This window comes from Pelophylax lessonae (genome assembly GCF_965119305.1).
Source record: "Pelophylax lessonae genome assembly, chromosome: 4".
NCBI classification, from domain to species: domain Eukaryota; kingdom Metazoa; phylum Chordata; class Amphibia; order Anura; family Ranidae; genus Pelophylax; species Pelophylax lessonae.
The window spans coordinates 520,290,908-520,307,579 of NC_138771.1; the positions used below are offsets into that span (position 1 = coordinate 520,290,908).

At 41.9% G+C, this 16,672-nt stretch overlaps 1 protein-coding gene across 1 annotated transcript in view; it reads right to left on the bottom strand.

Annotated features, from left to right (window-relative positions):
• The window catches only part of AMN1 (antagonist of mitotic exit network 1 homolog), a 284,298-nt gene that overhangs the window by 237,266 nt on the left and 30,360 nt on the right, over positions 1-16,672 (bottom strand). Inside the window, exon 2 of the mRNA XM_082254888.1 lies at positions 4,386-4,518. Coding sequence (XP_082111014.1) covers positions 4,386-4,518 — 133 coding nt within the window. The remainder of the gene's footprint in view (positions 1-4,385; positions 4,519-16,672) is intronic.

Here is a 16,672-nt window from a genome sequence, read left to right on the forward strand (position 1 = left end):
CTAGGTATCATGTATGGTGAGGCAGGGAATAAGTAGAATACACCCAAAGGAGAGGAAGAAAAAGAAAAAGAAGAAGAAAAGAAGGAAAGGAAATGCATGCGCTATACAGAGCATAGATAAGGTGCATAGAGATGTGGTAAAGGAAAAGTAAGACTGCAAACCCCACCCCACACAGCAATATCGATTGTAGTTTGTAGAACACACTGTCTGACCCTAAAAATCAGCAGACTCTCTCCCTAAAAGGATTGATAAGATCGTAGATCGGGTGACTGCAAACCCCACCCCACACAGCAATATCGATTGTAGTTTGTAGAACACACTGTCTGACCCTAAAAATCAGCAGACTCTCTCCCTAAAAGGATTGATAAGATCGTAGATCGGGTGACTGCAAACCCCACCCCACACAGCAATATCGATTGTAGTTTGTAGAACACACTGTCTGACCCTAAAAATCAGCAGACTCTCTCCCTAAAAGGATTGATAAGATCGTAGATCTGGTGACTGCAAACCCCACCCCACACAGCAATATCGATTGTACTTTGTAGAACACACTGTCTGACCTAAAAAATCAGCAGACTCTCTCCCTAAAAGGATTGATAAGATCGTAGATCGGGTGACTGCAAACCCCACCCCACACAGCAATATCGATTGTAGTTTGTAGAACACACTGTCTGACCCTAAAAATCAGCAGACTCTCTCCCTAAAAGGATTGATAAGATCGTAGATCGGGTGACTGCAAACCCCACCCCACACAGCAATATCGATTGTAGTTTGTAGAACACACTGTCTGACCCTAAAAATCAGCAGACTCTCTCCCTAAAAGGATTGATAAGATCGTAGATCGGGTGACTGCAAACCCCACCCCACACAGCAATATCGATTGTAGTTTGTAGAACACACTGTCTGACCCTAAAAATCAGCAGCAGCCTCGCCCTAAAATGCCTACAACTCGCCCTGCCTAACACACTCCGACCTGTCCCTCAATTCTATGCGGACACAAATGAGTTTTGCCTGCCTGTCTGTCCCTAATCAGCAGCCAGCACGTTGATGTGTGCTCTGTCCCTGAACTAAACAGCAGAATGACGCCGCAGCGGCGCTGACTCGAACTTATAAAGACTTGGTCACATGCTTCAGATGGCCAATCACAGCTACTAATACATTTGTAGGCATGGCTGGGATGGCTTAGGCGCACCAGTTAAATGCTTGTTGATTGGCTGTTGAAAGCCCGCCATGAAAAGCGCGCCAATGCATGCAAAACCCGGAAATAAAACGTCCGAACACAGATTTTTACCCGAATATACAATAAAGTTTTCGGGTCCGTGTTCAGGTAACAAAAATCTAATTATTCGGTACGAACACGAATAATACAGTCCGTGTTCGCTCAACCCTACAAATAACCAAAAAACAAATAAAACTTACAATAAACATCTGCATGTTGTAAAGGGTAAAAACACCCATACCGTGAAGAGAAACCTAGGAATTGCGCTCTCATATTATAAAATACATATCACCATTGTTAAGTTCGAACCTTGCAATAAAGGGACATCTACGCCAATCAGGTTTGCATTCGTCTCCATATGTTTACTCAGATTATGCGCCATACAGCCGTACAACGGTTCACATAATCCTCCAACGGATTTGTGACACACATTACATTTGGGTTACAGCTTTTATACATAACTTTTACATGAGAGCCTATGAGAGGCGTAAGTCCATGAATATGGTTACACAAGATTACACAATACATTCTTTGTTGATTACTTAGAAGTCATATGGTCAACTTGACCGAGACAGTCAATATATGATCCCACACATGAATAACATCCTCAGTGAGTATAGGAAAGGTTCCTCTCCACCCGCATGTAGACACACTATGCACTCACCAGACTTAATTGAGTCGATGGTTAGCAAACCACCTGCATTCCAGCTGACTAGAAATTACGTATCTCAAACACCAACCAATGCCGTTTCGTCAGCCTATGTCTGACATCTTCAGGGGCCCCTAAGGACGTCAGACATAGGCTGATGTCAGGCGTTGGGTGGTGCTTGAGATACATCTTTTACGGTCAACTTGAACGTAGGTGGAGTGCAAAGCGGCGATTCCTATACAATACATGCTGATCTCTGTCTTCTTTGATGTAAGTGCAATACAACCTTCTTTTTTAAATAAATTATTTGAAATACTACATCATGAGAGTGTTCTTTTTTAAATAAATTATTTGAAATACTACATCATGAGAGTGTTCTTTCATCTACCTCTCTATATGGCAACACTGAAGCTTTGAAAATGCTATTTATATACACATCAAATGGATGACAGCAGCGGTTTGAATTCATTCCTGTGACCTCATGTATGACATCTTGGATTTTCCCATATGCGTAATTTGACTCCCTGTAATAGGGGTCAATTAAGTCTGGTGAGTGCATAGTAAGCCTGCATGTGGGTGGAGAGGAAACTTCCCTATATTCACTGAGGACGTTATTCACGTGTGGGATCATATATGGACTTCACAATGTTTATGTATTTTCTATAATTTAACCACTTTAGCCCCGGAAGATTTTGTTGCTCAATGACCAGGCCACTTTTTTCAACTTGGCACTGCGCGACTTTAACCGACAGAGCTTTCTTTTGGTGGTATTTGATCACCTCTGCGCTTTTTATTTTTTGCGATATTAATAACAAAAGAGCGAAAATTTTGCGAAAAATTGACATTTTCTACTTTGACTGTTAAAAAATATCCAATATATTCAATTTTTGTCATATATTTAGGCCAAAATGTATTTAGCTACATGTCTTTGACAAAAAAATTCTCAATGAGCGCATTTTTATCCACTTTAAGACCGGAAGATTTTACCCCCTTCCTGACAGGCCATATTTTGCGATTCGGCACTGCGTTATTTTAACGGACAATTGCACGGTCATGCGACACTGTAGCCAAATGAAATTTACGTCCTTTTTTTCCCCACAAATAGAGCTTTCTTTTAGTGGTATTTGATCACTGGTGCGATTTTTAATTTTTGAAAAAAAAAAACAATATATTTCACATTCTGATATATAACATTCTCAAAAAAAAAAAATTAAAAAAATCAAAATTTAACATTTTAGGCCAATTTGTTTTCTGCTACATATTTTTGGTAAAAAAAAAAAAAAAAATTGCAATAAGGGTACTTTGATTGGTTTGCGCAAAAGTTATCGCGTTTACTAACTACGGGAAAGATTTATTTCATTTTTATTGTTTTTTTTTTTTACTAGTAATGGCGGCGATCTGCGATTTTTTGCGGGACTGTGACATTGCGGCGGACAGATCAGACCCCTAACTGACATTTTTGACACTTTTGGGGGGACCAGTGACATTACTACAGTATTCAGTGCTATAAATATGCACGGTTACTGTACTAATGACACTGACAGGGAAGAGGTTAACACTGTTGGTGATCAAGGAGTTACATGTATGCCTCATGCTTACTGACGTGCGTGTGCGCGTGTGTGTGTGTGGGGGGGGGGGGTTCTGTGACAGACACAGAGATCGCAGGTTCAGATCCTGACATCTCTCCCTGTCTGTCACTGAGAAGATCCGCCCGCTTTGTTTACACAAGCGGGCGGACCTTCTCACACTTTCCCCGACAATCAGGGAAGAGAGGCGGCGATCGCCGCCTCTCCTCCTCCGGCCCAACTCTCGCTGTGTCTTAACACAGCGGGAGCGAGCCTCCGGCAACGCGGGTGCGCCGCCGAGACCACTAGGAATCCAGCGACGTAGGTGTACGTTGCTGGACCCAGGGGAGCCGCAGTAGCAGCACAGTGAGCGGTCTTAAAGTGGTTAAATGAAGATGTATTTATTTGTTTATTCACTATGGCGATATTACTATCCGAATCACTGATCTAATACAAAAAACAGCTGAGCAGTTCAGATATTTGTCCTGACATTTTTTTGGGACAGTGACACTAAGTGCGGGTTCACACTTGTGCCGATGCGGATTTCGCATGTAATTTGGAGCGCACTGCTCCTAAAATTACATGCGATCTCATGTGCGGTGCGAATTTCAGCCATACACTTTGTATGGCTGAATTCGCACTGCATCCGCACCAAACACGCACATGAGGTATTTTTTTATTCGTAACAGAATCGGATCGCATAGTGCGATCCGATTCTATGCACTTGCAGGTCGTTAACTTTTAATTGACACCCCCTGCGAATCGCATATGGCAGTGTGAACTGCCAGAGGTGCGGATGCGATGCGGGATCACGCTGCATATTCGCAGCATTCCCGCATCGCAGAAGTGTGAACCGAGCCTAAAAAATATAAAGCCTGCCAGGCCTAGGTTGATTTCTCATGACAGCTGTACTTTAGCAATAAAAATAAAAAAATTCTCTTATTCTCCTTACCCGCCTTATGTTGGCATCTGTGAGTAGCCCCTGGACACACAGAAGCTTTATCAGTTTGTCCTTCAAGTTTGGTGGGAGGGGCTCTATCTCTGACTCGTACCGAGCAAGGTTCTTCGAAAGGCAAATCAGGCACCTGTGGGGAAGAAAAACGTGCTGAGGTGACAGAAAGCCAAACCGTTCCCAATGCTGACAAGGAGGAAAGGATCAATGATAATAAACCTATTATAACAAAACTCCAGCCAAAAATAACATGATAAAAATAAATAGCCCATTGAAAGATAACTTACAGCGGTATGAAAACTAAAAGCAAACATTTATTACATTGCACATTATCAAGTGTTAGATGTGGTTCTGCATTTGTTTTCTTTTGTTTTTTTATCTTTATTTTCACCTAGTAATCCTGCCAGTAAGTTTGCAGTTTTTCAACAGAACAAGCTGTCCTGCAGATGTAGCAGTTAGAGGGCTGAGACAAACAATTTACCACTGACAGGAATGTAGGTAGTCTGATTATATTCGTCCCTTGGATGACCAGTGAGGCCCTCTATTGATATCGGGAACACACAACGAGGAGACAAGACACAGACAGGTGGGTTCAAAGTGTGTTCAATCTTTATGATAGTGCAAGGGGGTTATGTGCAAGAGGAAAGATAGGGAGGATGAGGGTCCTTAACCAATCAGAATTTTACATAAAATACCACCTTCCATAATGACCAATCAGAGCATGACAGACAACACCTCCCATCATCACATACAGCATGAAATGTCCAAAACTTGTGATGATCAAAGTTCAACATTAAAATTCTGATCGTCATTAGAAACATTCATTATCATCTTATCAGTAAACCGTTGTCAGGACTAGTGATGTCGCGAACCTAAAATTCGCGGTTCGCGAACGGCGAACGCGAACATCGGCAAATGTTCGCGAACCGGCGAACCGGTCGAACCGCCATAGACTTCAATAGGCAGGCGAATTTTAAAACACACAGGGACTCTTTCTGGCCACAATAGTGATGGAAAAGTTGTTTCAAGGGGACTAAAGCCCCGTACACACGTACCGATGGTCGGCATACAAATGTTCCTCTTTTCTCCCCGGGATGTCGGTGTCTGCTGAAAAGTGCAAAGACAGCACAAGGACAGCACAAGAATTTTGTCCGCCGACTGCAGAAGTGATGTCATGTAATGGTTAACTTTCCCTGTGTTTTCTATTTTCTGAGCATGCCCAGTCTTGCAAATCTGCGGTCTGTCGGCCGAATTGTGTACTGACAGGCGAACAATCGTCCGTTCTGGTGTCGGCATACAAAAATTTTCATGTTTGCAAGAAAGACTTTTGTCCGCGGATTGTGCGCAGACATCTGTCGGAGGCACCATACTAACACGCGTACAATTGGCAGATCCTTCGTCCACCGACGTTTGTATGCCGACGATCGGTACGTGTGTACGGGCCTTTACACCTGGACTGTGGCATGCCGGAGAGGGATCACGCAAAAAAAAGTTCTTAAAAATTATAATTTTTTGATAGAGAGCCAATTATTGGAAAAATTAAAAAAAAATAAAAATAAAAAATTTCTTTGGATTTAGCATCTGGGGGGTCTAAAAAGTGTACCTGTGAAGTTTCAGCTCTGTAGCATGTCCAGAACCCCTAAAAAACAGCATTTTTCTTATATTTTCAGGAATATGGCTTCTCTGCGGCTGGCTTTTACTCTTGCAGGCATTTAGCGGGCATTTTTTTAGGCAGGCATGTCATTTTTTGTATTTAGTGTCTGGGGGGTCTAAAAAGTGTACCTGTCAATTTTCAGCTCTGTAGCATGTCCAGAACCCCTAAAAAACAGCATTTTTCTTATATTTTCAGGAATATGGCTTCTCTGCGGCTGGCTTTTTCTCTTGCAGGCATTTTTTTAGGCAGGCATGTCATTTTTTGTATTTAGTGTCTGGGGGGTCACAAAAGTGTACCTGTCAAGTTTCAGCTCTGTAGCATGTCCAGAACCCCTAAAAAACAGCATTTTTCTTATATTTTTTAGGAATACGGCTTCTCTGCGGCTGGCTTTTTCTCTTGCAGGCATTTATCGGGCATTTTTTTAGGCAGGCATGTCATTTTTTGTATTTAGTGTCTGGGGGGTCACAAAAGTGTACCTGTCAAGTTTCAGCTCTGTAGCATGTCCAGAACCCCTAAAAAACAGCATTTTTCTTATATTTTCAGGAATACGGCTTCTCTGCGGCTGGCTTTTTCTCTTGCTGGCATTTATCGGGCATTTTTTTAGGCAGGCATGTCATTTTTTGTATTTAGTGTCTGGGGGGTCACAAAAGTGTACCTGTCAAGTTTCAGCTCTGTAGCATGTCCAGAACCCCTAAAAAACAGCATTTTTCTTATATTTTCAGGAATACGGCTTCTCTGCGGCTGTCTTTTTCTCTTGCAGGCATTTATCGGGCATTTTTTTAGGCAGGCATGTCATTTTTTGTATTTAGTGTCTGGGGGGTCTAAAAAGTGTACCTGTCAAGTTTCAGCTCTGTAGCATGTCCAGAACCCCTAAAAAACAGCATTTTTCTTATATTTTCAGGAATACGGCTTCTCTGCGGCTGTCTTTTTCTCTTGCAGGCATTTATCGGGCATTTTTTTAGGCAGGCATGTCATTTTTTGTATTTAGTGTCTGGGGGGTCTAAAAAGTGTACCTGTCAAGTTTCAGCTCTGTAGCATGTCCAGAACCCCTAAAAAACAGCATTTTTCTTATATTTTCAGGGATACGGCTTCTCTGCGGCTGTCTTTTTCTCTTGCAGGCATTTATCGGGCATTTTTTTAGGCAGGCATGTCATTTTTTGTATTTAGTGTCTGGGGGGTCTAAAAAGTGTACCTGTCAAGTTTCAGCTCTGTAGCATGTCCAGAACCCCTAAAAAACAGCATTTTTCTTATATTTTCAGGAATACGGCTTCTCTGCGGCTGTCTTTTTCTCTTGCTGGCATTTATCGGGCATTTTTTTAGGCAGGCATGTCATTTTTTGTATTTAGTGTCTGGGGGGTCTAAAAAGTGTACCTGTCAAGTTTCAGCTCTGTAGCATGTCCAGAACCCCTAAAAAACAGCATTTTTCTTATATTTTCAGGAATACGGCTTCTCTGCGGCTGGCTTTTTCTCTTGCAGGCATTTATCGGGCATTTTTTTAGGCAGGCATGTCATTTTTTGTATTTAGTGTCTGGGGGGGTCACAAAAGTGTACCTGTCAAGTTTCAGCTCTGTAGCATGTCCAGAACCCCTAAAAAACAGCATTTTTCTTATATTTTCAGGAATACGGCTTCTCTGCGGCTGTCTTTTTCTCTTGCAGGCATTTATCGGGCATTTTTTTAGGCAGGCATGTCATTTTTTGTATTTAGTGTCTGGGGGGTCTAAAAAGTGTACCTGTCAAGTTTCAGCTCTGTAGCATGTCCAGAACCCCTAAAAAACAGCATTTTTCTTATATTTTCAGGAATACGGCTTCTCTGCGGCTGTCTTTTTCTCTTGCAGGCATTTATCGGGTTTTTTTTTTAGGCAGGCATGTCATTTTTTGTATTTAGTGTCTGGGGGGTCTAAAAAGTGTACCTGTCAAGTTTCAGCTCTGTAGCATGTCCAGAACCCCTAAAAAACAGCATTTTTCTTATATTTTCAGGAATACGGCTTCTCTGCGGCTGTCTTTTTCTCTTGCAGGCATTTATCGGGCATTTTTTTAGGCAGGCATGTCATTTTTTGTATTTAGTGTCTGGGGGGTCTAAAAAGTGTACCTGTCAAGTTTCAGCTCTGTAGCATGTCCAGAACCCCTAAAAAAAAAGCATTTTTCTTATATTTTCAGGAATACGGCTTCTCTGCGGCTGGCTTTTTCTCTTGCAGGCATATATATCAGTGGTGGGTGGGCAGTGGCACAGTACACTCTCTGTGGACCTGGCAGCAGTCACTGGCACCCAGGCAACTGCAATTTAAAAAATATATATATATTTTTTTTACTTTGCAAGCTGCTGTGCCACTTTATATATCAGTGGTGGGTGGGCAGTGGCACAGTACACTCTCTGTGGACCTGACAGCAGTCACTGGCACCCAGGCAACTGCAATTTAAAAAATATATATATATTTTTTTACTTTGCAAGCTGCTGTGCCACTTTATATATCAGTGGTGGGTGGGCAGTGGCACAGTACACTCTCTGTGGACCTGACAGCAGTCACTGGCACCCAGGCAACTGCAATTTAAAAAAATATATATTTTTTTTTACTTTGCAAGCTGCTGTGCCACCTTATATATCAGTGGTGGGTGGGCAGTGGCACAGTACACTCTCTGTGGACCTGACAGCAGTCACTGGCACCCAGGCAACTGCAATTTTAAAAAAATATATTTTATTTTACTTTGCAAGCTGCTGTGCCACCTTATATATCAGTGGTGGGTGGGCACACAGTGGCACTGCAGTGGGCACAGTACACTCTGTGGACCTGACAGTCACTGGCAGCCCAGGCAACTGCAATAATAAAAAATATTTTTTTTTTAATTTATTGCAACAAGATGCTGTGCCAACGTATATATATCAGTGGTGGGCAGTGCACTGCAGTGGGTACAGTGCACTCTGTGGACCTGACACAGCACTCACTGCAATTATGACAGAGGAAAAAAAAATATTTTTTAAAATGCCAGGTACTGTGCCTGTGCCACCCGAAATGAGTGTGGTGTGCACACAGTACAGTCTGTGGTAGGTCTGTGGCCTCTCACACACAGCGGGCAGGCAACTGCAGTGTACAATAGATATATATATATATAAAGAAAAAAATCTATTACCTTACCAGCCCTTAAAAGGGCTTTTGGGGACACTATATATATATATATATATATGTATATATATAAATAAAAAAATCCTCAATTACCAGCCCTTAAAAGGGCTTTTGGGGACACTAGATAGATATAGATATATATATATATGAAGAAACAACTCAATTACCAGCCCTTAAAAGGGCTTTTGGGGACGCTAGGTATATATATATATATATATATATATAAAAAAAAAAAAAAACACAAATACCAGCCCTTAGAAGGGCTTTTTGGGGTGCTGATATTACAGCAGTAGTGGACCAAGAACACTGCAAGACCAGGAACACTGACTAACTGTCCCTAGCTTAACAGCAGCAGCAGCAGCAGCAGCTCTCCCTACTCTCACTACACACACTGCTTCAGAATGATCTAAGATGGATGCTGCCCTTGCTTATTTATAGGAGGTGGGAGGGTGTGGGAGGGAGGTACGCTGATTGGCTGGAAATGTGTCTGCTGACTGTAAAGTTCAGGGTCAAAGTTTGCCTCAATGATGTCTTATGGGGGGCGGACCGAACATCGCATATGTTCGCCGGCAGCGGCGAACGCGAACATGCTAAGTTCGCCGGGAACTGTTCGCCGGCGAACAGTTCTATACATCTCTAGTCAGGACACAGGGAGCAGGTTATCATGACTGCAGCTTAAACAAACACTAGCCAGTGTTGACTTTACAAGCTGTGGACTTGAGGAAAATTATTTTTTTGTTTAATATTACAGAGAATATAGGAGAATAAAAAAAATAGTGTAACCCCTTAATTCCCACAAGGAGTGCTTACAATGATCAGCTTTTCTTAATTTATGTTAAATGTTTAAAGAAAAAGGTTTGTGTCAATTGTGGATCTTTTTGTGTATATAATATTTTCATGTACTAGAACAGTATGAATGTAATCCTTTATGTATTTCTTATATGTCAGCTCTTTCATTTTAATACATTACTTTATCCCAATGAAAACTGTCATGTACTTTTATGATGATGAAATGTTCACATATGAGCTTTTAATACATTTAAAACTTTATGTACTCTATGTATTTCTACAGGGACCTGCCTCATTTAAAGTACCATGACCATCGCAGTTTTGTTTGTATGTTAAATGTTTATCCCAAATGGAAAAAAACTGTTACTGTAAATGCTTAAAAGTGAAACTTCACCTGAAAAGGGTAGGTACGCTTTTTTCTCCTCCTCCCCTCTCCTTTAACACTTTTGTAGGTTTTTTTTTTTAAAGGGAGCGGGTACCTATTTCTGGCAGGTAAACGCTCCCACTTCTGCTTGGCTGCATGCAACTTCCTGGGACATGTCACAGGTCCCTTGAGGCTTTGGTTCCATTCACAAAGTGCAGCACCACTCACACATGTGCAGTGGACAGCTGGCTATGAAGCCGTAGAAAGTCACAGCCGGCTTCCCACATCCAAGGTAGTGGCATCAGAGACTGGTGAAGATACAGCCTGGGTGAGAACAGTGCTTGATCCCTGGACTGGTAATATTATGTTTATTAAAAATCAGCAGCTACAGTATGTCATTTTTGTTTCCAGAACGAAGATCCTCTTTAATACACTGAACAAAATTATAAATGCAACCCTTTTGTTTTTGCCCCCATTTTTCATGAGCTGAACTCAAAGATCTAAGACTTTTTCTATGTACACAAAAGGCCTATTTCTTTCAAATATTGTTCACAAACCTGTCTAAATCTGTGTTAGTGAGCACTTCTCCTTTGCCGAGATAATCCATCTGCCTCACAGGCGTGGCATATCAAGATGCTGATTAGATAGCATGATTATTGCACAGGTGTGCCTTAGGCTGGCCACAATAAAAGGCCACTCTAAAATGTGCAGTTTTATCACACAGCACAATGTCACAGATGTAGAAAGTCTTGAGGGAGCATGCAATTGGCATGCTGACTGCAGGATTGTCCACCAGAGCTGTTGCCCATGAATTGAATGTTCATTTCTCTACCATAAGCCATCTCCAAAGGAGGTTCAGAGAATTTGACAGTACCTCCAACCGGCCTCACAACTGCAGACCATGTGTAACCACACCAGCCCAGGACCTCCACATCTAGCATGTTCACCTCCAAGATCGTCTGAGACCAGCCACCCGGACAGCTGCTGCAACAATCGGTTTGCGTAACTAAAGAATTTGTGCACAAACTGTCAGAAACCGTCTCAGGGAAGCTCATCTGCATACTCGTTGTCCTCATTGGGGTCTCAACCTGACTGCAGTTCGTCATAGTAACCAACTTGAGTGGGCAAATGTTCTCTTCATGCATGAATCCCGGTTTTAACTGTACAGGGCAGATGGCAGACAGTGTGTATGGCGTCGTGTGGGTGAGCGATTTGCTGATGTCACCATTGTGGATAGAGTAGCCCATGGTGGCGGTGGGGTTATTGTATGGGCAGGCGTATGCATTGCTGTATCTTGGCCCAGGCCTAGGGCAGCACTTTTCTGGGGGGCAGAAAAAAAGTTGAGGGGGCTGCACTGATATGCTGCCCTGATGGGCTCTAGTAGACTGCACTGATGAGGCAGGACAGAGAAGCTGCACTGATAGGACTGCACTGATATGATGCACTGATAGGCTGCACTAATGGGCACTGAGAGGCTGCACTGGTGGCCACTGATGGGGCTGTACTGATGGCCACTGATGAGGCCGCACTGATATGCTGCACCGATGAGGCTGTACTGATGCGCAGTAATGAGGCTGCACTGATAAGACTGCACTGATGGGCACTGATGTAGCTGAACTTATGGGAGCTGATGGGGCTTCACTGATCGGCTCTGTGGTTGTGGTCTGTGGTTTACAGATAACAGGGTGGGTCATAAACAGGAAAGGGTGTGGCCTTTACATGAAGGGGTGGGTCATATTTAAATTAGGGGTGCCCAAGTTTAGTCAGGCCTAGGGCAGCACAAAACCTAAATACACCACTGGGCATATGTAAGGGACAACGAACACAGGTGCATTTTATTGATGGCATTCTGAATGCACAGAGATACTGTAATGAGATCCTGAGGCCCATTGTTTTGTCATTCATCCACGACCATCACCTCATGTTGCAGCATGATAATGCACAGCCCCATGTTGCAAGGATCTGTACACAATGCCTGGAAGCTGAAAACATCCCAGTTCTTGCTTGGCCAGCATACTCACTGTACATGTCACCCATTGAGCATTATTGGGATGCTCTGGATCGGCGTACATGACAGTATGTTCCAGGTCCTGCCACTATCCAGCAATTTTGCACAGCCATTGAAAAGGAGGAGTGGACCAACGTTCAACAGGCCACAATCAACAACCTGACTGTGTGAAGCAAATGGTGGTCACATCAGATACTGAGTGGTATTCGGACCCCCCAATATAGTAAAACTGCACATTTTAGAGTGGCCTTTTATTGTGGCCAGACTAAGGCACACCTGTGCAATAATCATGCTGTCTAATCAGCCTCTTGATATGCCACACCTGTGAGGTGGGTGGATTATCTCGGCAAAGGAGAAGTGCTCACTAACACAGATTTAGACAGATTTGTGAATAATACTTGAGAGAAATAGGCCTTTTGTGTACATAGAAAAAGCCTTAGGTCTTTGAGTTCAGCTCAAAAAAATGGGGGCAAAAACAAAAGTGTTGCATTTGTAATTTTGTTCAGTGTATGTGTTAGCTGGAGTTTAGTAGATTTAAATACTCTAAGAAAATTAAGCCAATCTATCTAAAGCCCCGTACACACGATCAGATTATCGAAAGATCTGTCGTCCGTTTTTTGTGGCATGCTAGTCTGATGTGGAAAGTGAAGAGGTTTTTTTCATACAAATTTTCCCATACGACAGAATTCTACTTCAGAAGTGATGTCATGTGTTGGATTGCTTTGTATGTGTTCTTTTGTCTCTGAGCATGCCTAGTCTTGCTCTTAAGATTTTCTTCAGTCGAAATCTGTACTAACGAGACGAAAATCAGACGTTGTATTACGGACAACAAAAATTTTATAGCCTGCACATCAGGATTTTGTCAGCCGAAAAGTCGGAGTCGGCTGTCGAAAGCACCATACTAACAATCCCAGAGTGGAGGCATTTTAATACTTGGAGACATAGAAAAGTTCTGACAGAAAAAAACTGAGTAGCCCATCGATTATGTTTTTTTTTTTTTTTTTTTTGGGGGGGGGGTGGCTTGGGTGCTTTTAAATTTTTTTGGGCATTTTTTTTTGTTAAATTGGTTGTCTTACTACAGATCTATGTTTATCCTAAACATGTTCACAGACATTTACTGTTGACTGTCTCACTACCTCTGCTGGTAGTTTATTCCAAGCATCAACTACCCTTTCAGTAAAATAATACTTTCTAAGATTCGTTTTGAACTTCCCTCCAGTTAGTTTGAGATTATGTCCCGGTGTTCTTGATTTTGGCTTTATATTGAAAAATCTGCCTTCTTGAACCTTATTCACCCCCTTGGTGTAAGGGTAACCCCAGAACTCATGGGTTTCAGTAACATTTTGACTGTTGAAGCCAGATTGAAAATTATATTTATTAGACAAACATGTAGGTAAACGTTTTTTTGAGACCAATTCAGTTACATACATTCTGTTGGCTTAATAAACATTGCTCTAACTTCCTAAGGACTTGTATTACAATTTATACATTCTGAAGAGGGTGGCACCTATCTATCTAAAGTTTCTTTGAAGTCACATCTTGATTGAAATGCGGAATAGTTGTTCACAAAGACGTGCAACTTCCAAGTTCGTTAATTGAACAAATCTTCAAAGGTCGAGATAGCAATCTTAACAGCTGGGGCTGTAAATGGCTCTTGAATACAACAGCGGTTATACAATATGACTTCTCACAATATATACATCCAATATATCTGCTTAATCATAAATCCATGTTTGATAATCATAAATAAATATTTGATAAATAAAATGGCTGCTTCCCTTTTCCTCATTATTGGTGTATTTAAAGGTTTCAGGCATGTTTCCTCTTTCCCTTCTCTCCTCCAGACTGTACATATTAAGCTCCTAAAGTCACTCTCGATCTGTTTTATCCCCCAAATTACACTAAGTGCATTATTGGCAGATCACCATGTGAAAGTACAACGAACAAAAAAGCCTTAAAAAAAACAAACAAATGCAGCCACCACATCTAATAATTCATGAACCGCAAAACATTACATTACATTTTAACTTTGGGTGTAATACTGCTTTAACAAAAACAGCTTTTGCTGCAATATTCGTTTTCATATTTACCCCCTGCAGTACTTTTTTGTGTCACCAGATGCCCTCATTATGATAACCAGCATAATGCAGGCAGTCCTGGATCTGCCCTAGCCTGTACTGGACAGTAAAAGAATGGTTCATGTCAGCAAATTAACTGATCAGCTCCTTGTGCTGCTTCTCCCCCTCACACCCCAGCCCTGCTGTACAGGGACTGCAAGGGGTTGATACTGAGTCCAATCAAGGCACTTACACTGACTGCATTTAAAACTATATCTAGTGATGGAAGCGGACAGGCATTCCTGCATTTGTGGGCCTCCCCACCTTGGCCCAAGTGGCCTGACAGCAGCGCAGGGCCAACAGGCGCTTGCCACCTGCAAAGTTTGGCGGCGGGATGCACACAGGAATCGTGACCAATGCTTGGCTGGGGCTGGGACGGTGGACAAGTGGGCCCTCGGGCAACTGCCCAGCGTGCCCATTCGGTAAGATGGGCATGGTAACATACTTTCTGTCATAGGGTAACAACACTCACTGTATTGCATCTATGGAGATGCAGCATTAATAATCTAGGATAGGTTCGGGGAACACCTTGATAAACCTCCATAATATAAGGGAGGAGAACCAATCATACAAATTCCTCTTCTTGTTCATTTCTTCTTTGCATATTGCTATTTTATCTGATAAATTCAACAATGCTTTTTAATTTTAATATAGTTTGGGAAGGAGTAAACTACTACCCTGCTTCTTTGATGTTTCACATAAGCAAGAGTAACCAATCATATGTTATTTTCTATTCTAGAGAAATGGCATTTGATAGGATACTTTTGCTCTTTCACCCACAGGGTGATTGGACCTGATGGTAGCCAATCCAAATCAAAATAGCAATAAGATTGCACACCTGCTGTGGCACATATGAGGGATTTTCACTTTTTGGATTTTCAATTTGTTTACATTATGGAAGTCCAACCGCAGGAGCTAAAACACACAAAGGTGGAAGGGAATCATCAAATACTACCAAATGGACAGGAACAGAGTAAGGAATTATGGAAGGGAGATCTCTGTTTGGTTATCCAAGTCATACATAAAGACATGGGCGGATTGAGTCCACCAGACTGCAACTATAATTAACGGGTAGGTAAACCCTAACAAATAACTACTATTTTATTTCCCTTTTAGTCAGTTAATGTATTATTTATTTCAGGTACTTGTATAGCGTTGTCAATTTACACAGCGTTTCATATATATATTGTACATTTACATCAGTCCTTGCCATCAAGGGGCTTACAATCTAAGGTCCCTAACTCACATTCATACATACACAGACTAGGGTCAATTTAGACAGGAGCCAATTCACATACCAGCATGTCTTTGGAGTCTGGGAGGAAACTGGAACACCCAGAGGAAACCTAAGCAGGCACAGGGAGAACATGCAAAGGCAGGTAGTGTCGTGGTTGGGATTCGAACCAGTGACCCCAGTGCTGCTGGGCGGAAGGAAAGCATTTGTTTTATCTGTTTGAGAACTACACAAATATGTTTGGATCCTGACTGAAATCCAGTGCAGTCCTGTGCACTCTATAGTGATATTAGGTCTTCCCAGTACTCTTCTGTTGACTACAGAACACCCTACTACCACCTTTTTTTGGAGATAAAGAGAAGGTTATATACTCTTCCAACACACTTCCTCTTCTAGGATAAAAAAAGCTGCTCCTCCATAGATACAGAAAAGTGAGTAAGCATTTTCACCCTAGAACACAAAGTGTGTTACTAGCAGGAACACCAGGTAAACAAAGAAAAAAGGCTACGAAAAATAAAATGAATGCAGCCACCACATCAGAGGACTGGTTAGCTGCAATAAAATACATTTTTGTACTTCGGTTTAGTTTTACTGTACAATATCACTTTTGACTTGAGCAGATTGACCCTTTAGGGCTTATTCACACCATGTCGGCATTATTACTGTTTGGGATTTACTCAAGATGACAGTCAATGGACCCAAATTATTACAAACGAATAGACACATATACCAGGATGTGCATCAAGCTATTCTGGTTTATTGAAGAATGGGTGACCATTATATAGGCAGTGAGGGAGCCCTTAGTTAAACAAGAGGATTGAAGACAACAGAAGATTTCTTTAATTCATCCCAGTACACAGGGACTAAGCTGAGAATGTATCCTGAGTTGAGCATGCGCAGCTCAGAGTACCTTGTACAGATAACTGCAAAAAGGAGCTACATTTATTTCATTGCAGAAAAGTCATAACTTGTCTCTTCTTGTCTTCTGGCAGTTTGCTTATT